The sequence below is a fragment of the Choloepus didactylus genome, chromosome 18 (assembly GCF_015220235.1).
Source record: "Choloepus didactylus isolate mChoDid1 chromosome 18, mChoDid1.pri, whole genome shotgun sequence".
In the NCBI taxonomy this organism is placed as follows: domain Eukaryota; kingdom Metazoa; phylum Chordata; class Mammalia; order Pilosa; family Megalonychidae; genus Choloepus; species Choloepus didactylus.
Genome location: NC_051324.1, coordinates 57,041,712 through 57,068,210, shown reverse-complemented (window position 1 = coordinate 57,068,210; position 26,499 = coordinate 57,041,712). Strand labels below are relative to the sequence as shown.

The 26,499-nt window shown below is 37.8% G+C and overlaps 1 protein-coding gene across 1 annotated transcript in view; it reads left to right on the top strand.

Moving 5' to 3' along the window:
• The window catches only part of TANC2 (tetratricopeptide repeat, ankyrin repeat and coiled-coil containing 2), a 553,793-nt gene that overhangs the window by 443,093 nt on the left and 84,201 nt on the right, over positions 1–26,499 (top strand). Inside the window, 3 exon segments of the mRNA XM_037807876.1 lie at positions 14,983–15,214; positions 18,306–18,472; positions 20,380–20,987. Coding sequence (XP_037663804.1) covers positions 14,983–15,214; positions 18,306–18,472; positions 20,380–20,987 — 1,007 coding nt within the window.

Sequence of the window (26,499 nt, the reverse complement as noted above, 5' to 3'; positions counted from 1 at the left end):
ACAGATATATATGGAAATATATGTGGGTGTCTATCTGTGAGTTACTCTATAACATATATTAACTGGCTCTGTTCACTGAGAAGGCCTACAAATACAGATACCTCAATAACAGTGAGCACACCTAGCACCCAGACCTTGTTTTCTAAATACATTCTCCAACAAAAGGAACCAGGACTCCTTAAAGAAGTAGATTCCAGGTGTGAGGCAGAGAAAATACAAGATGAACTTAGAACATCTTGTGGTTCCACAAAGTAAGGAAGTACTCAAAAAAAAGGGGGGGGGGGGGTATTGAAAAAGGCAATAGGAAACTTCCAGAGAAGACAGCAGAGTAGCGAGCTCCAAGACTCACTCTTCCAAAAACAGCTGGTGGCCAGACAAAAACTGAAAAAACTGCTCTGGGTCTCCAGAGGCCAGGGAGCACTGTACAGCATCCAGGGAAGAGCAGAACGAAGAAGCTGAGAAACCACGGTGGAGAACTGTGAGTAACTCGCTCTGTGGCTGCTGCCAGTACCCACCTCCACTCCGGAGGTGAGCCACTTTGGGTTCAGTCCCTGGTTGGCTGCTGCAGATAGAGAGGTATGTGGAAGCCCTCTTCCCCAGGAACAAGGGGGACATGGCTGAGTTCTGATCATGGCTTTTGACTGGCAAGTTTAGATCACTGGGTCCCAGCTCTGAACAACTGTTTTAGACCAGCCCAGACAGGAAACACCACAGCCATTGTTTCAGCCCTGCCCCCAACAGAGGTGAAGGTGATGGAGATTTAAAAATGCAGGGCCTCCTTAGGGCTGTGGGGAACAGTTTTCTGAAGAGTGCCATCTTCTAGGCAGGCCAAGAAAGCACAACTTGAGGGAGCTTTCAAAAATGCTTTTTAGCGTCTTCCCTGACCTTCTCCCCACAGCTCTCTGGAACTTGTCTGCACCCCCTTCATGTTTTAGCTGGGAAATACTGACTTGGGAAAGTCCAGTATGGGGTGATCCTTCCCCCAGAATTCACCCTCCAGGCAAAAGCAGGTAGAGGCAACAAAAGGAGAGTAAAAAACCTATAAAGGCAAAACAAAAACAAATAGAACAGATCAAGATTACCAGGAAAGGAAGCTTCCTCCTGGGGGTGAAACAATTGCACAAATAATGCAATCTTAAAAATTGTATCACATACCAAGGGCAAAATCAGCCAAAGAAGACCTAAAAAAAATATGATCAGTTAAACACAGGCAACGCTAAAGTTCTAGAATAAGTTGAACCAAGTGTCAAAGAAGAGTCTTAACACAAAGCCAATCAACAATAAAACCCAAGGCAAGAAAGGGAAACTGACCTTAAGAGTAAACTCATCAAGATAATCTTATGCCTAAACATCAAAGAAATTTACAAGCCATACTAAGAGTCAGAAAGATATGGCTCAGTCAAAAGAACAGATTAATACTTTGGAGGAGACATAGAATTTTGAACAAATAATAAAAGATGTTCAAACAAATCTCCTAAATCAATTCAAGAAGGTGAAGGAAAATATGCTAAAAAGATAAAGGATATTAAGAAGACACTGGATGAGCATAAATAATTTGAAAGTATGAAAGGAAACATAACAGAACTTATGGGAATGAAAGACAAATAGAAGAGATTAAAAATCCACTGAAGGCATACAACAGCAGATTTGAACAGGCAGAAGAAAGAATCAGTGAACTGGAAGATAGGATAATTGAAATCCACAGTCAGAAGAACAATGAAATTCATACAGTTAGAAGAACAGCTAGAGAAAATAGAAAAAATTGAGCAGGTTCTCAGGAAATTTAATGACAGCACAAAGCACACAAACATATGCATCATTAATGTCCCAGAAGGAGAGCAGAAAGGAAGAAAAAGAATACTTGAGGAAATAATGGCTGAAAATTTCCCAATGCTTATGAAAGACATATAAATATATATGTCCAAAAAGGGCAACATACTCCAAACAGAATAAATTCTAATAGAACTACTCCAAGACACATACTAATCAGAATGTAAAATATCAAAGAAAAAGAATCCTGAAAGCAGCAAGAGAAAAGCAATTCATCACATAGAAGGACCACAGTAAGACTAAGTGCCGATTTCTCATCAGAAAAAATGGAGATGAAAAGGCAGTGGTGTGATATATTTAAAGTATTGAAAGAGAAAAACTGCCAGTAGAGAATGCTTTATCCAGTAAAACTGTCCTGCAAAAATGAGAGAGAATTTAAAATAGTCACAGATAAATAGAAACTGAGAGAGTTCAACAGGAAACCTGCCCTGTAAGAAATACTAAAGGGAGTTCTGCAGGCTGAAAGGAAAACACGAGAGGGGCTTGGAGGAGAGTGTAGAAATGAAGATTGTCAATAAGAATAACCATTAGGGTAAAAAGACAAAAATAAGATATGACATACAAAAACCAAAGGGTAAAGTGGTTGAAGTAAGTACTGCCTTTACAGTAATAACACTGAATGTTAATGAATTAAACTCTCCAATCAAAAGACAGAGATCAGCAAAATGGATTTAAAAAAAGTGTAGTACATCTATATACTGTCTATAAGAGACTCACCTTAGACCCAAGGACACAGATAGGTTAAAAGTGATAAGCTGGAAAAAGATATTCCATGCGAACAGTAACCAAAAAAGAGTTGGGGTAGCTATATTAATATTGGACAAAATAGACTTTAAATGCAAAATTGTTATGAAACAAAGAACACTATATATTAATAAAAGGAGCAATCCATCAAGAAGAAATAACAATCATAAATATTTATGCACCTAACCAGGATGCCCAAAAATACATGAGGCAAACACTGGCAAAACTGAAGGAAGAATAGAGATTTCTACAGTAAGAGTTGGAGACTTCAGTACACCACTCTCATAAATGGATAGAACATCTAGACAGAGGATCAATAAGGAAACAGAATCTGAATAATATGACAAATGAACTAGACCTAACAGACTTATACAGAACTTTGCACCAGAAACCAGCAGAATATAAATTCTTCTCAGGGCTCATGGATCATTATTGAGGATAGACCACATATTGGGTCACAAAACAGGTCTCAGTAAATTTTAAAATATGGAAATTATACAAAACACTTTCTCTGACCATAATGGAATGAAGCTGCAAATCAATAATAGAGAACTAGAAAATTCACAAACATATGGAGATTAAACAACACACTTAAACAATCAGTGGGTCCAAGAAGAAATTGTGAGAAAAATCATAAATAAGACAAATGAAAACAAGAACACAAGTGTTTTGGTTGGCTAAAGGGGCTGAAATGCAATATATCAGAAATGGGTTGGCTTTTACAATGGGTGGTTATTATTACACGAATTTACAGATCTGAGGCCATGAAAATGTCCCAATTAAGGCAGCAACAAGATAATACCTTCTCTGAAGAAAGGCTGATGGCATCTGGGGTTCCTGTGTCACATGGGAAAGCACATGGCCGGAGTCTGCTGGTCCTCTCCCAGGTTTAGCTTCTGGTTTCTGTGGCTGTTCTGGTTTGCTAATGCTGCCAGAATGCAAAATACCAGAATTGGATTGGCTTTTATAAAGGGGGTTTATTTTGTTACAAATTTACAGTCCTAAGGACATAAAAGTGTCCAAACTAAGGCATCATCAGGAAGATACCTTCAATGAAGAACAACCAATGGAGTCTGGAACACCTCTGTAAGCTGTGAAGGCACGTGGCTGGTATCTGCTGTATTCCTATTAGTCCCAGGTCGTGTTTCAAAATGGCATTCTCCAAAATGTCTCTGGGTTTCTCTTAGCTCCTCCAGGGCAAACTCTGGGCTTCATCTCTTAGGTTAGCATCTCCAAACATCCTTCTGTCCACATCTACAACCATCTCTAAGCATCAGCAAGCATCTGGGTCTGTTCTAGCTCTTAGCTTCTCTCTTAAATATCTTTGAACTAATCAAGACCCACCCTGAATGGGCGAGGCCGCATCTCCATGGAAATAGTCTAATCACAAATTTCACCCACAGTTTTGTTTCCACCCAACAAGTTTGGATTAAATGACCATGGCTTTTGCGGGGGCATAATATATCCACACTGGCACAGTAGTCAGATGTCTTTGATCTTCTACCTTGGTTTCTGTCTTAGCATCTCTGAGCTCTCTCAAAAATGTCTCTGCCTTTTATCCTCTCAAGGGTTTAAGATTCACCTTGAATAGGTACGGTCACATCTCCATGGAAACAACCTAATCAAAAGGTCCTACACAATAGGTCTGCTGCCACAAGATTGGATTAAAAGAACATAGTCTTGAGAGGAGGAGCTAAGCTAAGATGGCGGCATAGAGAGGAGTGTAAGACCATTAGTCCACCCTGGAACAATCCATAAATGATCAAAAAACTAGTAAATAACCTGGAATAACTGCGGGGAGACAAACGTGACTGTCCACTCATCATCCACCAACCTGAATTGGGAGGAATGCCCAAGATCGCAGCATAAAATCTGTAAGTAAAACTGCGGACCCGCGCTGAGAGCCAAGAGCCCCTCCCTCACGGAAGCCTCGCAGTGCTAGAGAGCAGCACTCTCTCAGCCCAGCTCCAAGTGGGGTTTTAATGTTAACTGCTCAATACAGACAGCAAATCCTCAACAAGCAGACAGAGGCTTTTGGTGACAACTGACCTTGGGAGAGTTGGGGGACATATCTGTCTCAGGACGGGGAGCCCAGAGGATCGGGTGCTATTTCTGGCTGACGGGTGAACCTGGGAGCTTTTCTGTTAAAACATGTTAAACACTTGACATTGGTAGTGTTGCCTGACTCTTTACTTTGATTTAAGATTACTTTTCCTTTTGCTACTTCCTAGCTGTCATTTTTTTTCCTCTTTCTTTTGCCTCTCTACCTTCTTTGACTCTTACTCCTGCCTTGTGGAAGAAATGTAGATGCCCTTATGTAGATAGTGGTGAAGGTGGTGAACACATAAATATGTGACCATACAGAGAACCATCGATTGTTTACTTAGGATGGAATGTATGGTGTGTGAACAAAACCATCTTAAAAAAAAAATGGGTTGATGACAAAACCTCAAGGGCAATATACTGAGTGAAATAAGCCAGACACATAAGGACAAATATTGGAGGGTCTCACACTGATAGGAACTAATTATAATATGTAAACTCACAGACATGAAATATAAGGTACCAAAATATAGGATGAGGCTTAAGAATGGGGAGCGGCTGCTTAGTATGAGCAGAATGTTCAACTAGGATGAACTTAAATGTTTGGAAATGAACAGAGGTGTCGGTAGCAAGATGTGAGAATAACTAACAGTGCCGAATGGTGTGTAAATGAGGTGAAAAGGGTAAGCTCAGAGTCATATATGTCACCAGGAGGAAAGTTGGAGGTCAGAAGATGGGAATGTATAAAACTGAATCCTGTGGTGGGCAATGTCCATGATTAACTGTACAAATATTAGAAAACTCTTTCATGAACCAGAACAAATGTATGAGAATACAACTAGAAGTTAATAATAGAAGGGCATGTAGGGAAGAAATATATACCTATTGCAAACTATATACTACAGTTAGTAGTATTTCAACATTCTTTCATAAACAGTAACAAATGTACTATACCAACACTATGAGTCAACAATTGAGGAGGGCTGGTTAGGGATATGGGAAGATTCGAGTTTCCTTTTGTTTTTCTTTTTTTTCCTTTTTTCATCTTTCACTTTATTTCTTGTCTGGAGTAATGAAAATGTTCTAAAAGTTGAACAAAAATTAAGTGTGGTGATGGATGCACAGCTTTATGAGGGTACCAGGAGCAACTGATGGTACACTTTGGATCTTTGGATAATTGTGTGGTATCTGAACAATCCCAATGAAAATTAAAAATCAAAAAAAAAAAAGAACATAGTCTTTTCTGGGGTACATAACAGAATGAAACTAGCACACACCACCCTCTGGATCCCAAAAAGACATTTCTATATGGTGGCCAGGCTCTCCCCAATCCCTGGGGAATGTGCTCCACCCTCTTTGAACTCTGGGGAAAAATCACCCTCTCCACATGCATGGGTGGGTCCACTCTCCTGGCCTGTGTCTTAGCTCCAGACCTTGACTTCCGTGGTTCTGCCTTTGAAGTAATTTTTCCTTCAGTCTGTCCTTTTCTGTCCCTTTTAGTCCAGACTAGCAGTAGGTCCATTTATACAAATCTCACAAAAAATCTGTTGGCTTGGCATGCAGCATACAGGGATCAAAACCATCGGACAATAGAACCTTCCACAAATTCTTCCTGGATAACTGCATCTCCAAGCCTGGCTTTCCTGACATAGCTGACTGGTTCAATATTTGGTTAAATCCTCATGTGGAGCACTAGCCTCTGGGGTCTCACTTTCTGGAGAAGCCCAGAGTTTTCCAAACCATCAATTTTAGGTTTCTTTGTACCCAAGAGTAGAGTTCTCAGCTTCTCTCTTTCTTCTTGCATTTTACTATAAGCTACAAGAAGAAGCCAGTCTGTATATTCCACATTTAATTTGGAAATCTCTTCAGCTAAGTATCCCAGCTCATCATTTTAAAATTCTGCCTTCCATCTGACACCAGGACTCAATTTGCCAGATTCTCTGCCACATTAAAAAAAGGATCGCCCTTTCTTCCAATTGGCAATGACACATTGATCCTTTCTGTTTAAGGCCTCACTAGAAGTACGTTTAGCATCCGTATTTCTACCAACAGTCTCTTCAAAGCAATCTAGGCCTTTTCTGTCAAGCATATCACATTTTTCCAGAATCTTCCCCTTATCCACTTATAAAACCGTTACAGCATTTTTGGTATCTGGAAATTGCAGCACCCCATTCCTGGTACCAAAATCTCTTTTGGTTTGCTAAAGGTACTGGAATGCAATATGCCAGAAATGGATTGGCTTTTATAATAGATATTTATTAGTTCACAAATTTACCATCCTAAAGCCATGAAAACGTCCCAGTTAAGGTATCAACAGGGCGACACCTTCTCTGAAGAAAGGCCAGTGGTATCTGGGGTTCCTCTTTCACGTGAGAAGGCACATGGCTGAAGTCTGCTGGCCCTCTCCTGGGTTTAACTTCTGGTTTCTGTGGTTTTCTCCAAAATGTCTCTGGACCTCTGTCTTAGCTTCTCGCTTAGCTTCTCCTGAGGGCAAACCCTGGATTCCATATCTTAGCTTCTCTGCACTCTCTCCAAAGTGTCTCCGTCTTTTATCCTCTCATAAAGGATTCCAGCAAGGGGATTAAGACCCACTTTGAATGGGTGGCCTCATATCTCCATGGAAACAACCTAATCAAAAGGTCCCACCCACAGTAGATCTGCTGCCACAGGATTGGATTAAAAGAACATAGTCTTTTCTGAGATACATAACAGATCCAAACAGCAAGATATCAAAACTTATGGGGTGCAGTGAAGGCAGTGCTGAGTGGGAAATTTATAGTCCTAAACACCTACATTACAAAAGAAGAGCTAAAATCAAAAACCTAACTGCACACCTGGAGGAACTAGAAAAGGAACAGCAAACTAATCCAAAGCAAGCAGGAAGAAAGAAATGACAAAGACTGGAGCACAAATCAATGAAATTGAAAATTTAAAAAACAATAGAGATAATTAATAAAACCAAAAATTGATCTGAGAGGAGCAGTAAAATTGACAAACCCTTAACTAGACTGAAAAAGAAAAACATAAGACACAAATAAATATAATCAGAAATGAGAGGGGAAGCATAACTATTGACCCCACAGTAAAAAAAAAAAAAAAAAATTGTAAGAGGATATTATGAACAAAGGTATGCCAACAAATTAGACAACCTAGATGAAATGGACAAATTCCTAGAAACACAAAAACCTACACTAACTTTAGAAGAAATAGAAGACCTCAGCAGACCAATTACAATTCTGATGATTGAATCAGTCATCAGAAACCTCCCAACAAACAAAAGCCCAGGACCAGATGGCTTCATAGATGAACTCTACCAATCATTCCAAGAAGAATTAATACCTGTCTTGCTCAAACTGTTCTTAAAAATTGAAGAGGTGGGAGCACTACCTAACTCATTATATGAAGCCAATGTCACCCTAATACCAAAGCCAGTTAAAGACTACAAGAAAAGAAAATTGCAGACCAATTCCTCTGGTAATTATAGATGCAAAAATCCTCAACAGAAGACTTGCAAATCGAATCTGACAGCACATTAAAAGAATTATACACTGTGATCAAGTGAATTTTATCCCAGGGATGCAAAGATGGTTCAACACAAGAAAATCAATTAAAAAATTGAAGGGGAAAAGCCACATGATCATCTCAATTGACATAGAAAAGGCATTTGACATAAGTCAGCATCCTTTCTTGATATAAAACACTTTGAAAGATAGAAAGAGAGTGAAGATGTAAAGGACTTACTTGTACACAGAAAACTATAAAATATCACTAAAAGAAATCGGAGGAGTTCTAAACAAATGGAAGGACAGTCCGTGTTCATGTATTGGGAGACTAAATATCATTTAAGATGTCAGTTCTACCCAAAATGATTTACAGATTCAACATAATCTGATCAAAATTCCAATAGCCTAATTTGCAGAAATGGAAAAGCCAATCATCAAATTTATTTGGAAGGGTTGGGGGCCCAAAATAGCCAAAGCCTTTGTTCTAGTTTGCTAATGCTGCCGGAATGCAAAACACCAGAGATGGATTGGCTTTTATAAAAAAGGGCTTATTTGGTTACACAGTTACAGTCTTAAGGCCATAAAGTGTTCAAGGTAACACATCAGCAATCAGGTACCTTCACTGGAGGATGGCCAATGGTGTCTGGAAAACCTCTGTTAGCTGGGAAGGCACATGGCTGGCATCTGCTCCAAAGTTCTGGTTTCAAAATGGCTTTCTCCAGGACATTCCTCTCTAGGCTGCAGTTCCTCAAAATGCCACTCTTGGTTGCCCTTGGGGTGTGTGTCCTCTCTTAGCTGCTCGGGAGCAAGAATCTGCTTTCAATGGCCGTCTTCAAACTGTCTCTCAGCTGCAGCTGCTCTCTCAGCTTCTGTGCATTCTTCAAAATGTCCCTCTTGGCTGTAGCTCCTCTTCAAAATGTCACTCTCAGCTGCACTGAGTTCCTTCTGTTAGCTCATTTATATGGCTCCAGTGATTTAATTTAGACCCACCCTGAATGGGTGGGGTAACACCTCCATGGAAATTATCCAATCAGAGTCATCACCCACAGTTGGGTGGGGCGCATCTCCATGGAAACTTTCAAAGAATTACAATCTAATCAACATCGATAGGTCTGCCCACACAAGATTACATCAAAGATAATGGCGTTTTGGGGGACATAATACATTCAAACCGGCACAGCCATTTAAAAAAGAACAAAATTTGAGGACTGTCACTTCTTGACTAAAAAGCATATTACAAAGCTACAGTGGTCAAAACTGCATGGTGCTGGCATAAAGAACAATATATTGAACAGTGGAATCAAACTGAGAATTCAGAAATAGACCCTCACATCTATGGCCAATTGATATTTGACAAGGCTACCAAGTCCACTCAACTAGGACAGAATAGTCTCTTCAAAAAATAGTACTGGGAAAACCAGATGTCTGCATCCAAAAAAATAAAAGAGGACCTCTATGTCACACCTTATACAAAAATTAACTCAAAATGGATCAAAGACCTAAAAATAACAGCTAGGACCATAAAACTCGTAGAAGAAAATGTAGGGAAGCATCTTCAAGATCTTGTGATAGGCAATTGTTTCACAGACTTTACACCCAAAGCACACGCAATGAAAGAAAAAATATATAAATGAAACCTCCTCAAAATTAAAAACTTTTTTGCTTCAAAGGACTTTGTCAAGAAAGCAAAAAGGCAGCTTACTCAATGGGAGAAAATATTTGGAAACTACGTATCTAATAAGGGTTTAATATCCAGAATATATAAAGAAATCCTACAACTCAACAATAAAAACACAAACAATGCAATTTTAAAATGGGCAAATGACTTGAATATACACTTTTCCAAAGAGGGCCAAAACACTTACAAAAAGATGCTCAATATCACTAGCTATTAGGGAAATGCAAATCAAAACTACAATGAGATATCCTTTCACATGTATTAGAATGACCACTGTTGAAAAAACAGAAAACTACAAGTGTTGGAGTGGATGTGGAGAAATAGGAACATTCATTCACTTTTGTAGGAAATGGAAAATGGTGCAGCCTCTGTGGAAGACAGTTTGGCAGTTCCTCAGGAAACTAAGTGTAGAATTGCTATATGATCCAGCAATCCCACAACTAGATATATATCTAGAAGAACTGAAAGCAGGGCCTTGAACAGACATCTGCACACCAGTGTTCACAGAAGCATTATTCACAATTGCCAAAAGACGGAAGCAACCCAAGTGCCCATCAACTGATTAATGGATAAACAAAATGTGGTATATACATACAATGGGATATTATTCAACTATAATTAAAGAATGAAGTCCTGATGCATGCAACAACATGGATGAACTTTGAGTACAGTATGTTGAATAAAATAAGCCAGACACAAAAGGACAAATAATGTATGATCTCACTGATATGAACTAATCATAATAAGCAAACTCATACAGTTAGAATCTAGAATATAGGATGCCAGGAGATAGAATGAGGGTAGAGTATGGGGAGCTGATGTTTAATTTGTGCAGAATTTCTAATTAGGTTGATTGTAAATGTTTGAAAATGGATATTGGGGATGGTAGCACATGTTTGTCAGTATAATTAACAGCACTGAATTATGTGTGTGAATGTGGTTGAAAGGGAAATTTGGGGTTGTGTATGTTACTGGAAGGAAAGTTAGAGGATAAAACATGGGACTATATATAACATAGTGAACCCTGTTGTGGGTGAAGACAATGGTTAATAGTACAAATATAAAAATGTTCTTTAATGAATAACAACAAATGTACATCACCGTTACAAGGTGTTAATAATAGGGTGGTATATGGAAAAAATACAGCTAATGCGAACTATGAACTATAGTTAACAGTAATATTTTAATATTCTTTCATCAATTGTAACAAAGGTACCATACCAATGCAAAAATAAATAAATAGCAATAATCTAAAAGAAACTTTGCACTAAGTGAAATAAACCAGACACAAAGTGCTACGTATTGCATGATTCCATTTGTATAAAATAGATATAAATCTATAGAGACAGAATAAGATTAGTGGTTATGTAGGGCTGGGGAAATGAGTACTAAGTGAGTACTAAGTGAGTACTAAGGGATATGGGGTTTTTCTTTTTGGAGAAATGAAGATGTTCTAAAATTGATTGTAGTGATGAATGCACAACTCTGTGATTATACTAAAGCCACTTTGTACGGTATGTGAATATATCTCAGTGAAACTGCTTTTAAAAAAAGTAAATAAAATAAAATAAAATATAAACCATAAATTGCAGTTTAAAAAAGGGGGGGGGGGGCTTGTTGAAAGAACAGAAGAGCCAATCTGAAGGAGCTCCCAGTGACCAAAGCTGAAACAATTTGAGTAACAAAATAAATGCAATATTGGATTACACCAGTAGAATAAAATAAATATCCATGATTCCATGAGTAAATAATCAAATAAATAAATGGATAAGGGACAGCTCTTTCAGTAGATTTCCAATTAATGTAGAAGGATTAGGGAAAAAGAAAATTACTGTTAGGTAAACATTACAATAATAATTATTGGAGACAAGATCCACTGATGGATGCTAAAATTAGTGGGCAAAAATTTGAAGAGAGGATTCACATAGTATCAAAGTTTCTCCCCCCAAGATATTTATTAGCTGCAAAGGGAAAGATAATGACTTTAAGGTAGAGAAACCTGGCAGAAAGCTCATTAACCAAGTGATCAAGGTCAACATCACAAGTAGCAAGACATGTCAACATCATAAATCCTGTGATAGGATCCACTGAGGACACAACATCATTCCTGTGGTATTCTTGCCAAAAGTCCTCAGCTGGATCATTAGAAAACATTAAACAGACTCGTCAAGAGTCATGCAACGAAGTAACTCATCAGCACTCTTCAAGTGCCAGGCTTATGTATGACAAAGACCAAGGAACTCTTACAACTACAGGAGACTAAGGAGAAATAACTAAGTGCAATATGGGATCCTGGATAGAATCCAGGAACAGGAAAAAACAAACAAACAACAACAAAAAAAAAAAAAAACAGGAAAACTGGTAAAATTTGAATAGTCTTTAGTTAACAATATTGTGCCAATGTTTTGATAATTATACTATGATTATGTAAGATGTTAATGTTAGGGGAAGCTGCTGTCTAAAAGATATATGGAAACTCTGTGTACTATTTTTGCAACTTTTCTATAAACCTTAAATTAGTTCAAAATTAAAAATTAAATACATAAAAGCCCTACTGCCAAAAAAATTTAAAAGGAGTGGGGGGTGCTCCAAGCTGGAAATTTACTGAGACCAGGACCCAAGTCTGGGGACTGTTCACTTCGTAAATTAAAGTTTTATGTCCAAATGAATTCAGATATTCAAAACTGCCTTTTCTTTATGTGATATTAGTTTGATCCTGTCGCAGATCATTCATTTGAAGTAGAAAATCATTTGTGGCTAGTGAAGGCCTGAACTTTTAACAAAAGCCTGACAGATTTGCTGCCACTCAGTTGGTTAGCATTTGATGAGACTCTTTGATGAGTATTAAATTTAATTTTATCATTCCTTCTATACATTAAATCAACATTAAATCAAAAGCTTTTATGCCTAAGGCTATATAAACCTCCAGTCTTTTATTTTGTCTATATAGCCTACATGCCTCCCCTTTTCTTTCTTCCCTCACAAGAGTAACCTAAACTTTATTCACTGTATTCTTCTGAAGAATTAATACAGTTCTGGTAATATCAGATATATACTTTGCATAGAATTTTTTTAAGAAAAAATTTAGGGATTTAATATAAGGAAAACTTAAGATGCAGTTATTTCAGGATATTTGCTTTCCCTATTCCTTTGCTTTGTTTTGTTTGAAAATTGTTTTATTTATAAATAAAGTTAATAAAAAAGGAAATATTGTAGATAAGGTCAATACCCAATGTGTGTGACAAATTGTGCATATATATGCATACTGTATGGCTACTTTGAAAGGTCTGGTAAATAACCTGTTTTGATCCACAATATGAATCTCATGATGATGTTGAATGGTTTTTCTGCCTGAATTCTGCAAAGAAATTGAGATTTTATATTTGGAGTGCTATAGAGGATTTAAAATGAAAAGAAAGAGAGGCAGCCACAGGAGGTCCAACTTTAGCATTGACCTTTGTTAGATAAAATGTCACTCAGCCAAGAGCACAGATGATTTCTAATGAAATCAGCAAAAGGGCCCTTTTTCTAAATTTCAGAATTTTTATCTTCAAACTGATATTCCAGTACTTTAGGTAAGGGTAAGTTACAGCTGATTCTGTTCAGCTGTGCTTAGTCTCAATGTGTGGAATTGAGTGAGGTGAAATATAATGAAAAGTTCATACTGATTCAGATGTTTACTGTTTGCTTTTTTTAAAAGTGAAGGTTTGTATCCATGTGGACATAACCACTGATATTCATTGTTCATTGAGAGGACAGATAATTGCTGCCAAGTTTTCTTTCTCTGTTCCTTAAATTGTGCTTAAGATAGGCAATACAGCAATGGCCAATCTATCTAAAGAAAAAAATGGAGATTTTTTTAGTACAGTCTCTGATTTCAAGTTTCCATGTTGTGCTCAGACTTCATGACTCACAAGTATTTCCTATCTTTAGCTTTACACATATAGTAACATTTCCTGTGTTTGGGTTTTTTGTTTGTTTTTTTATGTTTAATGAAAAGGATTTGAGATGTTTTTTTAAAAAAGTGACAGTTTTAGTATTTGTTAAAGAGCTAGGATAACCCTACCCATGGATTGGGAGCCTTTGCAAAGCAGAACACTTTTAGTGGATGCTGCTGTTCCCTGAGAGATAACTGGAGAGCTGGAGTCCCAGTAGTACAACTATGAATGACCCTAGGACAAATTTCACATTTCTGTAGGCACAACACTAGAAGCTGAAAAAGTGTATACAGAACCTTGATGAAGATAGAGGAGGAGCATGGTCATGCAGGTGGTGGTGATAATGATCATGATGGTGCAGCAGCAGCTGATATTGCTGCACATACACCATGTGCCAAGCACCATGCCAAGTGCCTCCCATCCTTGGAGCAGAATCTCCTCTGCCAGTTTCAATATTATTTACACAATCCTGTTACTTTCTGAGTAGTACTGGGCCAGCAGATTGTCAGAGTGGTCAAATTAGAATCACCCTCTGCACTTAACCTTGAGTCAAAAGAGAACAACCAGAAGGTATGGGGTGAGTTTACGAAAATTAAAACAAATATACATAAATCTTTAACCTAAAACACCAGGTTCCAACCAGCCAGCCCAGACTGGATAAAATTAAGACTCAAGTTTTTTAAGTTCTTTGAATGTAAGACCTGTGTCTAATAAAATTTTCAGCCCCTTTCCTTCTTTCTGTTATCTGATTCTTAGGTGCACTCTGTCTGGGTGCTCAGAAACTATTTAATGGTAATTTTAAAAATCTGATTTATTTTATTTCTTATAAGTCTTAGTTGATAATATAATTGGAATAAAAAACTTAATGACATAAGTGTTTGTTGAGGCTAATAAATAACATTTCTCTATTTTTTATACTGCTTCATGCTACATAAATATTTAGAGAGACTAACATATATCTGTATTTTCAGGCTTTCTTCCTATTTTATAATCCAGAGGTAAAGCTCAATTTTTATTTGTAAATTTTAATTGTGGATTATGATAGTTGATGTATACAATAGAAAGATTATATTAAATCTCCAATTTTACATGAATCAACCAATTTCTGATTTAGCAACTTTTATTTTTACATGAAAAATGAAGAATGGAGAGACAGAAGACTGTGTTAGAGAATGATTTTTTAATAACCACAGCTATTGCTCTTGCTACTAATAAGCCTATTTGCATTCTCATCTTTCTTTTGCAGGTAGTAGCCTATCACTATTGCCAAGCAGATAATGCCTACACCTGCCTTGTGCCGGAATTTGTCCACAATGTTGCTGCCTTGCTCTGCCGCTCGCCTCAGCTGGCAGCCTATCGAGAGCAGCTTCTTCGGGAGCCTCACCTACAGAGCATGCTGAGCCTTCGATCCTGTGTTCAAGACCCCATAGCCTCCTTCCGGAGGGGAGTCCTGGAGCCCCTGGAGAACCTCCACAAAGGTACATATGAGGTGCAAAGGAGGTAGAAGGTGGAGGCTTTGGAGCCCAAAGAAATCATTCTTTTTATCACATTGCCAAAACTGAATGTACCATAACTGATGTCCTACAGGATACACTTAATAGACAAAAGATTTTTCTTGGAAAAAAAAAAAAATTCCTGAAGGAACTATTACGTCCTCCTTTCTTTATAAAAATTCTCATTCTCATTTCCAAGTATAATGCATTTCTCTTGTACTAATGATGGTAGAGCATCCAATCCTTTCTGTGGAGTTCAAATAACTCAGTAAAGCTTTGCTGATTATCTACTTGAAGATCCTGGCTTTCTTATGAAGGAGCCTGGGTGAAGCTAATAAAGATACAGTTGAAGGGTGAGAACAGTGGTGTTCTAGTTTGCTAATGCTGCTGGGATGCAAAACACCAGAAATGGATTGGCTTTTATAAAAGGGGGTTTATTTGGTTACACAGTTATAGTCTTAAGGCCATAGTGTCCAAGATAATGCATAACAATCAGGTACCTTCACTGGAGGATGGCTAATGGTGTCCAGAAAACCTCTGTTAGTTGGGAAGGCACATGGCTGGCACCTGCTCCAGAGTTCTGGTTTCAAAATGACTTTCTCCCAGGACATTCCTCCCTAGGCTTCAGCTCCTCAAAAATGTCGCTCTTAGTTGCTCTTGGGGTGTGTGTTCTCTTTTAGCTTCTCTGGAGCAAAAGTCTGCTTTCAAAGTCTGTCTCCAAAATGTCTCTGTAAACTGCAGTTCCTCTCTCAGCTCATGTGCTTTCTTCCAAGTGTCCCTCTTGGCTGTAGCAAGCTTGCTCCTTCTGTCTGAGCTTATATAGTGCTCTAGTAAACTAATCAAGGCCCATGCTGAATGGGTGGGGCCACACCTCCACAGAAACTATCCAATCAGAGTTTTCACCCACAGTTGGGTGGGGCGCATTTCCATGGAAACAAACTAATCCACACATTCCAACTTAATCCCCACTAATATGTCTGCCCCCACAGGATTGCATCAACGAACATGGCTTTCTCTGGAGGATATAATGCATACAAACTAGTACAAGTGGTATGCTGGTAAATTTTTAACAGCAAGTAGGAGTAACTACTGCAAAGTTAGATTTTTCCTATTTCCATGGTGTAGGTATTCCCACCACAGCCAATTTCAAGCTCCCAGCAGTTTAGCAACCAGCTCATGAAAATTTTGCATGAGCTGGTTTGCCAGGTGAGGGCCAACTCAGTGGGGAAGAGTTAGGTGTATTATATCTGCCAAGCAGAATGCAATTAGAAAATTCCTCTGTGGAAATTGAAGACAGAATTAAGCTTAAGGGAGCCAGGGTCCTCAAAATCAAGAACATAAGAGCCCCCAGATTTATGGGTAAATCCCAAGAAATTCCTTTTGCATCCTTAATTCTTGGGACTCACGAAAGGAATTTTGTATTTTCTTAAGAGTTTTATCATCTACAATGGCATTTCGTTAATAATTATTGTTAATAATTAGAGCTGGAATCCATAATTCATATCTATTCCTAAAAAGTCACTAGGTAATTAATAGCACTGAATTATATGTGTGAATGTAGTTAAAAAGAAGGTATTTTAGGTTGTATATATGTTACTAGAACAAAAATTCAAGAAACAACGTAGGACTGTACAACATAGTGGACCCTATTGTAAATTATGAACTATGTATTTAATAGTACAATTTAAAAAAAAATGTTTTTTTCATGAATTGTAACAAATGTACCCCACTAATACAAGGCGTTAATAATAGGGTGGTATATAGGAACCGTGCATGACTTTTCTGTAAACCTACAACTTCTCTAATAAAAAAAAAGTCACCAGGTGAAAATAATTGCTAAAACTCTTCATAATTTGACAATTGACTTAAAGTACTCAGAATATGGAAATTAATTTTCTTTATATAAAGCTTGTGCTTTAGAGGAAAATATAAAGCCTTATTCATCATGCAGAAACATTCATGTATTTTCAATTGTGAAACCAAACTACCATGTACAGTTTTGCTTGGTCTTCACTTTTTTAAAAGCTAAAAAAACCAGTCTTGGGCAGAAGCCCACAAACTTCTTCTGTCCTCAGCTTCATCTTTTTTCCTGCTCATATACAGCCTATTTCTTACTTTAGACATCCAATGACTTCTTGCTCTCTTCTCCCTGCATCTTCCATCAAAATTATATGGTCCTAATAAGTAGTAACTTTTACTTGTTACAATTCTTTCATGCAAAAATGTTTTGGGATTTTTTCCATCTCTAATTGCTAAATGTAGGAAAAGAATCAATAAACAGTTAGTAAGAGTAGAAGCCTGAAATCTCACCAAGCCTTTCTCTTCAGCATAACCATAAAGACAAACTGATTTTGAGAATTCAGGGTAATGTAGAAACCAGGAGGGAACTGGACACAAAAGTAGCAGATATCTGTCTCTCTCACATGACTTCTCCACTACTAGGAAGATCAAGCAAGGATCTGGTTTCATTGAAGCTGCTTTAGAGTAAGTTTAAGAATATGCTAGTTCTGTAGGTGCTTGGAATCTAGCTGATTAGTTCAGGTTTGTCTACTGACTGAGATTCTTTTTCTCTGTTCCTCCATCCCTTCCTTCCCAATTCACATTCACATGTAGTCCTATATACTGCTTTGAACTTCAGATTAGACCTTTCCTGGAACTTCCCAAAGGAATGTGAGATACCTTTCTCTTTAATGGTATCAGATAGAAAAAAAAACAACAGAACACATTCTATTAAACTTTTTCATGTATGAGAGAAAAGAATTTCCATGTACAAATTGTAATTCCAATGCTCAGGCTGTCTCACAACTGATATTTAACATGAGATTTCTGAAAATGATGATACATATATTTCATATGTTATATATGTAACAAAAGCTTTTACACCTGGTAAAAAACAAAATGAGTGCACTGAATGAACTATTCCATGTCTTTATAATAAATTGTGTTCCCCAAGCATTCAGTAAACACATGACATTTTCTGATATTTTTTTCTCCAATAGATATGTGATCAAAGACCCAATAAGAACTCATTTATCCACTTGGTAATTGTTAAGTAATTTGTTTCTTTCTATCTCAGAGAGAAAAATCCCAGATGAAGATTTCATTATCTTAATTGATGGATTAAATGAAGCAGAATTTCACAAACCGGATTATGGGGATACAATTGTATCATTTCTGAGTAAAATGATTGGAAAATTTCCTTCTTGGCTCAAACTAATTGTAACAGTTAGAACCAGTTTACAGGTATGTGTGTGTTTGCTCTTGAACCATAATTATTTCCCTTGGAGAGGGCTTACCCTGAAAAAATTCTTAGTGGTGGTATCTCTTTCTAAGCCTCTGCAATGTTCTAGCTTACTAGTGAGAATAAACCCAAAGAGCATATTTTGAGAGTACAATATATGATCTAGATAGAGCATTCTCTGTATATGATTTTCTTAGCTCAGATTCCCATTCCTATTGTTCTGGATAGTTTTCATAAAGTGTCCCTCAGAACAACATAACAAGAAAATCCACTTATCTAAATTTTGTCCTGAGGACAGCAATGCAAAGAGAAAGTCCCTAATACTTTAATTTATTGTTTGACTTTTGTTTCATATTTTTTTGTCATTTAATGCTATGCAAAATCCAGTTCAATTTACAATATAGAGTCAGATTTTTCTGATTCTTCCTTCTCCTTCTACATGGACAACTTCCCTATAGCAGGAAGGTGGACTTTCTTCTGTGTATACGTTCCCCTAGGAACTTTTGGCAATTTTAGGACTATTGATTAAATTCACTACAACTGGGAGATTAGTTTTAATTTAAATCATCTTCCCTGCTCACTGACGGATCACTTACTGCCCAGAAGAAGGACCAGAAAGGTGGAACTCCACCATTCCCACCATTCTCACTGTAGCTAAGTTGAGAGCTCGGGAAAGATGACTAAGCTGGAAATATAATGTTAGGCATCATCAGCATACAGATAATATTTAAAACCATGAAACACACAACTTGTCTAATAAAGAAAAAAAATGGGGGAGAAAAAGAAAACATGGGACTAACTAAAACGCTGTAGGAGAAGAGAAAAGAATGGAGACCTGAGCCGTGAGTGGACTGAGTCATGAAAGAGGAGCCAGCAGAAAAGGCTGGATAGGAGTGGCCAGTGTGCTAAGAGGAAAATGAGGGAACATGCTCTCCAGGGAAGCAAATTGCAGAAAGTGATCCAAGAAGAAAGTTTTGACCAACTGTGTCAAACACTGCTGGGAGATTGAGGAAGATGCAAACTGAAACTTTATCATTGGGTTCAGCAAGGTCAAGATTACTCATAACTGTAACAAGAACCATTTCAGTGAAGTAGTAGGGTTGAGAGCCTAACTGGAACAGAGTGAGGCAAGAATGGGAAGGGAGAATTTAGAGATAGTAAGTAGAGGAAACCTTTCTGTGGAGTTTTGCTAAAAATGGGAACAGAGAAATAGAATAGTAGCTGGAGTGAGGGATACAGGGTATCATGTCTGTGTGATCCACTAGAGGGAGAGAAACTGATGCAGGAGAGAGAGTGGATACTTACAGGAGCCAAGTCCATAATAAATAGTATGGATGGAATGCAATACGTAAAAGTCACCACAAAGCACTATCATTTTCCCCCAACATAATTTCCAAGCAGACCACAGAGGTACTAAGCTTCCCACTACTAGAAGTATTCATATGAGCTAAAGCATCTCCAGAAAGTCTACATTAAAATGCAGTTATTTTTATTAGAGGGTTATAAAGCCACATTTCTATATGCCATTCTATGCGCCCTTATACTTTTACTGAATTGTTCTTTGGTATTTTGTCATGGCTTGCATTAAGAAAGATTAAAACAAGAGAGTCATATGGCACTCCGTTTTCTGTTTATTATAGAAATGACGTTTAGAATATTGCCCATTAAATCACTCCTAAAGTCCCCTTTGAAGACCCATAAAAAATTATCTTAACTCTCAATGTTAGGAAAAGTTGTGTTCCTCCTGCATAAATAATGTTTTAATCTATGGATACTAACATTTGATCATGTTTCCCTCTTTCCTCTTCGGCCCCTCTGAAGTACATAATAATTTTGTGTACTTCATAAGTTTATCACAAGAGTTAGTGGAAACTGAAGGTTTCTCTGTCTCTCTCTTTATCTGTTTTAGGAAATTACCAAGCTGCTGCCTTTCCATAGGATTTTTTTGGATCGACTAGAAGAGAATGAAGCCATAGATCAGGACCTGCAGGCTTACATCCTGCACCGGATACACAGCAGCTCAGAAATCCAGAATAACATTTCACTTAATGGCAAAATGGACAATACTACATTTGGAAAACTCAGTTCTCATCTCAAGACCCTCAGTCAAGGGTCCTATCTATACCTGAAACTCACATTTGACCTCATAGAAAAAGGCTATCTAGTATTAAAGAGCTCTAGCTACAAAGTAGTTCCTGTTTCACTCTCAGAGGTTTATTTACTCCAGTGCAATATGAAGTTTCCAACCCAGTCTTCCTTTGACCGGGTGATGCCTCTCCTGAATGTGGCTGTGGCCTCTCTCCACCCACTGACCGATGAGCATATCTTCCAGGCCATCAATGCTGGCAGCATTGAAGGCACACTAGAATGGGAGGATTTTCAGCAGAGAATGGAGAACCTCTCCATGTTTCTAATCAAGCGCAGAGACATGACTCGTATGTTTGTACATCCTTCTTTTCGAGAGTGGCTTATCTGGAGAGAAGAAGGAGAGAAAACCAAATTTCTCTGTGACCCCAGGTAAGCCATAGATCTGTAATAAGCAATTCTGAACCTATTTGATATTTGTTGGATTCACCAAGGTTTTGAAAACAGTAAGAAGTGTTCTTTGTTGAACATTTCTCACAGGGGAGACGTCATCTCTGTTTCTTCTCAAGGCAAAGCCATAATGAGGTTAACTAATTTATTTCCTCACAATGTTTTTTCCTTATGACTCAAGATCTGCATGGATAATTAGAAAGCTGCACTACGTTCTTATATTTCCCTAAATAATTTTCTCCAATCCCACTAGGGTTCACAAGCTATAACTAATTTTGCCACTTAACAGACTTCTTCAGTGTTCTTCAGATATGAAGAAAGAATTGATATATTGTTCTTCTCTTTGACTTAGAGCAGAGTCATTTAAAAATTATGATTGCCCTTTTAATAACCATGCCATTGTTGCAGTCGTCAATGACTAACCCCATTAAAGCCCAGCCAGTGCTAAAATCTGCATTGGAAAATAGAATCTTAAACCTCATAGTGTGAAAGACTTGAAGAGATAAGCTGGTCTAGCCCCTCTGCCTTTGGAGGGATAAGGTGTCATTAACCCCATTTTACTGTAAAGGTCTTAAAATGCAGATTCACTTACCCAGAATCATAAAGTTAATAGATTGGGGAAGAGAGGAGGGACTAGAATAGGGATGGTAAATAAATGGTTTATATCACTATTTCCCCTTTTTATACCCATAGCGGATATCACTGATATACCCCAGGACTCTTTCCCAGTGAGCTTGACCCTGACTTGAGAATCTTTTTCAACTCAGCAAGCAAGCCTCGATAAAGACTATTCCCATTTTCTTAGATAGAACATAGTTCTCTGACATCCTAGTGAGATGTGCTTTGTATTCCTCCATACTACCATTTTTAAAGAACTATTCCTTTAGTAAAGTTAGTGCTTTCAAGAGCAGGTATACTCCTGGATTCATGGAAACAACTAAGACAGCAACAAGATAGCTGGCAAAGAGGAGCTTAATCTGACTCAAAAAGAAGACAGCACAAGTTTGACTGTGACTCATGCCTGACTCATTAGAGACTAAGTATCTCTGACCAGGCTGTGTGGTTTTATCACCCTTGTGGCCATGTTCTTTACCAAGCCTCATTAGAGACACCCATGCTTGTGGATTTGCTGTGCAGCCTATTTCATGCTGATTCATTAGAAAATCAGTTCCAAGTTCTGATGAAGTTATTAAGCCAGGAAGTAGATTTTGTGATATTTTTCCTGAGAGGGAAGCGTTTTTAAAGAAACATGCCATAGTGGAAAGAATATGAACATTTAAGTCAGATTACCTGTATATGAATCTTACCTCTTCCAGGAACTAAGTGTGTTCTTCAAAACTTTACATAAGGTTTCTGAGAGTTAGTTTTCTCACCTATATAAAGGCGGTAATAATGCCTTCTTCCTAGGGTTCTCAAGAATTAAGTGAGGTCATGTAATGCAATGCCTAGAATAGTATAGAGCACACATAGAAAGTGTTCAGGGAATGTTCTTTATCCTACCCTCACTTTGTAGTAACAGACCCTTCAGGGTTACCTTAACTGAATCCTACAGCTAAATGGATAAGCAACAGTAGTCCTCTGCTGTTAGCATTTGGGGACACAGGTTAAAAAAAAAAAAAAGTGAATCCAAGTCTCTTCTGGAATCTTATGGCATTCCCAAGAGGATTTTACTATACATCCCACTAGTATTACTGCCAATGTTTAAATACATAGAGTGGGCACATATTTAAGAAACAGAGACCAATCTATAATTGCCTGATAAACACTCTGAGATCAGTTCCTTGAGAGACTTTGCTAGCTGACCCCCTCTTCCATCCTAGGATATCATAGAGGATAAAAAGCTGAGGTCCAAGGTGGTCAGACTACCACTGAATTAACAATAGCCTACCGATGAGATGAAACTCTCAGGGACTCCCAAAGGAGAAAATATTTATGCAGCCATATCATGGCTTTACAGGCTTGCCTTCTCAATATTGTTTATTGATTAGAAGCATTACTGTAATAAGTTGATGCACTGGGGGGCAAGAAGAGCAAATGTTTCTATTTTAAAATACTGTCTAGTCTGTTCCCTGGTGATTGAATAACACTCATGGCTGCTAAGGGACCATAATGCTACACATAATGGCAGAGAATAAAATTGTAGGCAGGACCAGGAGTTATAAAAAACACTTTCTTAGATTTCACTTCAGTTGGAATTCAGCCTTCAACTCAGCACTGTCTGGCACCAGCCTTGTTAACTGAAGTACTGATCTCAGAGCTTGAGGCTCCCTAGGTCAGTGAGATGGAAATTTACTAAGAATTTAATGCTATTGGCAAAGCCCAAACTGGCCTTTCAAAGAAACTGGCTACAGTTGCTTTCCATTTCAGGCAAGTCTGTTTAGCAGCATTCTCATCAGGCAGGGTTTGTCTTTGTGACCTTCGGGCTCAACTTCCTGTACATTATTTTTTCCACTGTTCTCTACTTTCTAACTTCTTTCCAAGCACCTACGGTATTTCGATAGACCGGAACATAACAACTCAGTGACTCTGAAATCACACTAGGTGGGCCGGTGCCTGAGATGCATGCCTCTATATCAGCAGGGTTCTCAGAAGCAGCCGACCATCCCGTTAACCCTGAACTTGTTATCCTTATCAGGGACTTAGACACAGATGAGAATATTCTACTGAAGCCGAAAAGTAGTTACCTTTGTCAGAAATAGGCCACCCAAGCAGGTAGCTTCTGCCTAAGCTGAAAAGTAGTAATCTAAGGATGGTGCTGTAAAGAGGAAATATCAGTCAGAGGTCAGTGCTACAGCTGAGGTTGACTACCTTTTGTCCCAGAATCAGGGCAGAGAATTGCATCCCAGAGAGAAGGACTTAATATTGCATAGACAAATAATTGTCACAGAAGAAAATGAATTATAAATGTCTTCTTGGCTTGGTAACTTGGTGGAGCAGTGTGTGTGTGTTTATCAAACTGTAAGCGAAGTACCACTGAAGAATCTCTATCACATCAAAACTTCTGAGATTTTGGATTTGCATTCTAGATAAAAGTATGCCCCTTGAAGCACTCGCAAACCTTAGATATCACTGCCTTATTCTTCTTTTCTGTTTCCCACCATCCATCACTGTCATATTTCTTGCCTCTGAATTAATCTATCCGATGTTTTCTTCCCTTGTGTACTGAGATAATCAGATTAGCCCACAAATCTAGTAAACTAAATCCCTGTTCTTATGCGACTGAGAAGGAGGTTAAAAAAAGAAAACAAAAACATTCCAGGACATTTGTGCATTTTACATAAGGCATATTAGAGAAGATATCACCAGCCCTTGTTATCTAGCCTGTTAGTGACTTTGATCATGAACATTTGAGGTGAAAGAGTAGGCAATTGGGAGCCACCAGCCTTGTGCTTCCAATTGCTGCTTAATATTTCTACATAGCCTAGGCTAGCCCAGAATGAATCCCTACTCTTTTTTCTGTTTCCTTTCCTAAGAATTCTCTATTTTCATGATACCTAGCTTCCCCTTCCCTACAAATAGCTCTCAGATCAGCATTTTGATATGCGTGCCTTTGTGTACATATACATATAAGATTTTGATCTGGAGATTAGAAGACTCAGCTGCCTTATTTTTAACTGTTTGAATGAAACACCAGAAGCTTTTTGTGAACTTTATTTAATGAATATTGAGCTGATACAACAATGAGGTTGCAATTTGGAAGCCTAATTTTGTTTGACCTGATTTCTGCAAGATCAAACTAAGAGTAGCAAATGTTATGACTAGCAGAAAAGGGAAATGATTACACAAATCCTACCTTTATCTATGAAGATAATTGAGTACTTACTTGACTCTTTATGACCAGTGCTTATAAAAAATGGCTTGATCAGGTTTTTCCCAATTTACTTGACCACGTTAGTGAATTATACATTGAAGACCTGATGCTCCAAAATCCATGCCACATAGCATAGTGTCAGAGAAGCAGTTTGTCTAAGGAAAAGAAGACTATATCCTCTCTTTAAATGAAAACTAACTCTAAGCTAATGGCCTGTACAACTTGACTTCTTGTAGATATCTGAAATGACCACAAAGTGGTGATATACAAGGTGTGATGATTTTGTGTTTTAAATCCAAACATGAACCTCCAAGCAGGACAACATTTAGCCTTACTCTCACTAAAGCACCAACTCGACATCACGGTTCTTGACAGGCATTGCAGGTTCCCATAACAAACCCTTAAATTGAGGAATGGATGCTGTTGTCTAAAAGCATTAGGAAAGAAATTAGCAAAGTGATAAAAAGAAAAAAGAGGCTCCTGGGACTAAATCAGCCCCTAGGAGGTTTGGAAGAATTAAAACAAAGAGAAGGGAGGTGTCCCAAACATCTTTTACTAGCCCTTAACCATTTATAGATATTCTTACCTCCATGGAGATATTAATCTCTATTAAAGGTCTAGATCACTTTCATTTCTAATTCTTTTCGACCACTAAGGTTGGAAATTTCATTGATCTGTAATAGTATTGGGAATTTTTCTAATTTGCCAATGAATATTTTTGTCTTATTAACTAATCCAGTTTCTATCCCTCTATTGTGTTCAGTAATAAACTTGAGACTCAAATCTAAAGTATTACCTTTGTGGCCAAGGTCACAGTTTTATTATATGATGCAAGGGACAAATTACATAAAATCTAATGTATATTTTGGGATACATCCAATTTGCCAATGCACGAATGTCCTTCAGCTTTACAAATTTGTTCTCTTGCAGTATAAATCATGTGACACACACCTATTAGTCAAATAGGGAAACTATTCCTATCTTTAAAACTCTCATACCATCAGATGATGAGTAGCAGTAACATTTTTTTCCCTTTTCCGAATCCAAAATAAGTTTGGAAAAAGCTGGTTATCAGCATTTCTCTCCAAACCTATTTAAAACTGAGAACTACTTATTCTCAGTGTCATTAAAACTTATGAGCAATTTGCTAGGTCAGTAAATGTACGGAGAAATAATTCTGCTTATGTTAAGCTGGAGAGAAGGCATAATTTGGTGGCTTGACAAACACGCAGACGAGCCAGTTATTGAAAACACAGAGAGGACTGTATTCTCCTATATTGTATGATTTTGCTACAGTAAGCTAACTTTTTTTAAGGTGGGAATTCCCCACTAAAACAAATACTGGTTAAAACAAATTCACCTAAAATTTTAAACCAAAAGTGGGGAGGAAGTGGGACAGGTGATTAAGGGAAATTTTTGGTACTGAAAGTTACAAAGGAAGTAAAAGCTGATTTGTCTTGTTAATGAGCTGAAGCAACACTAGCTGAGTCAAAAGTTGGCAGCCCACTGGCTTTCCTGTGTTGTCAAACCAAGATTAATGGTTCAGAAATCAGAAAGAGTTATTGTGGGATATAACAGTACATTTTCTTTTTTGTTGTGAATAGAGCAACTCAGCCATCCCTAAAGACTTTCAAAAGCAGATAGATATCCATGTTTAGTAAAATCAACACTAATGTAATCTTA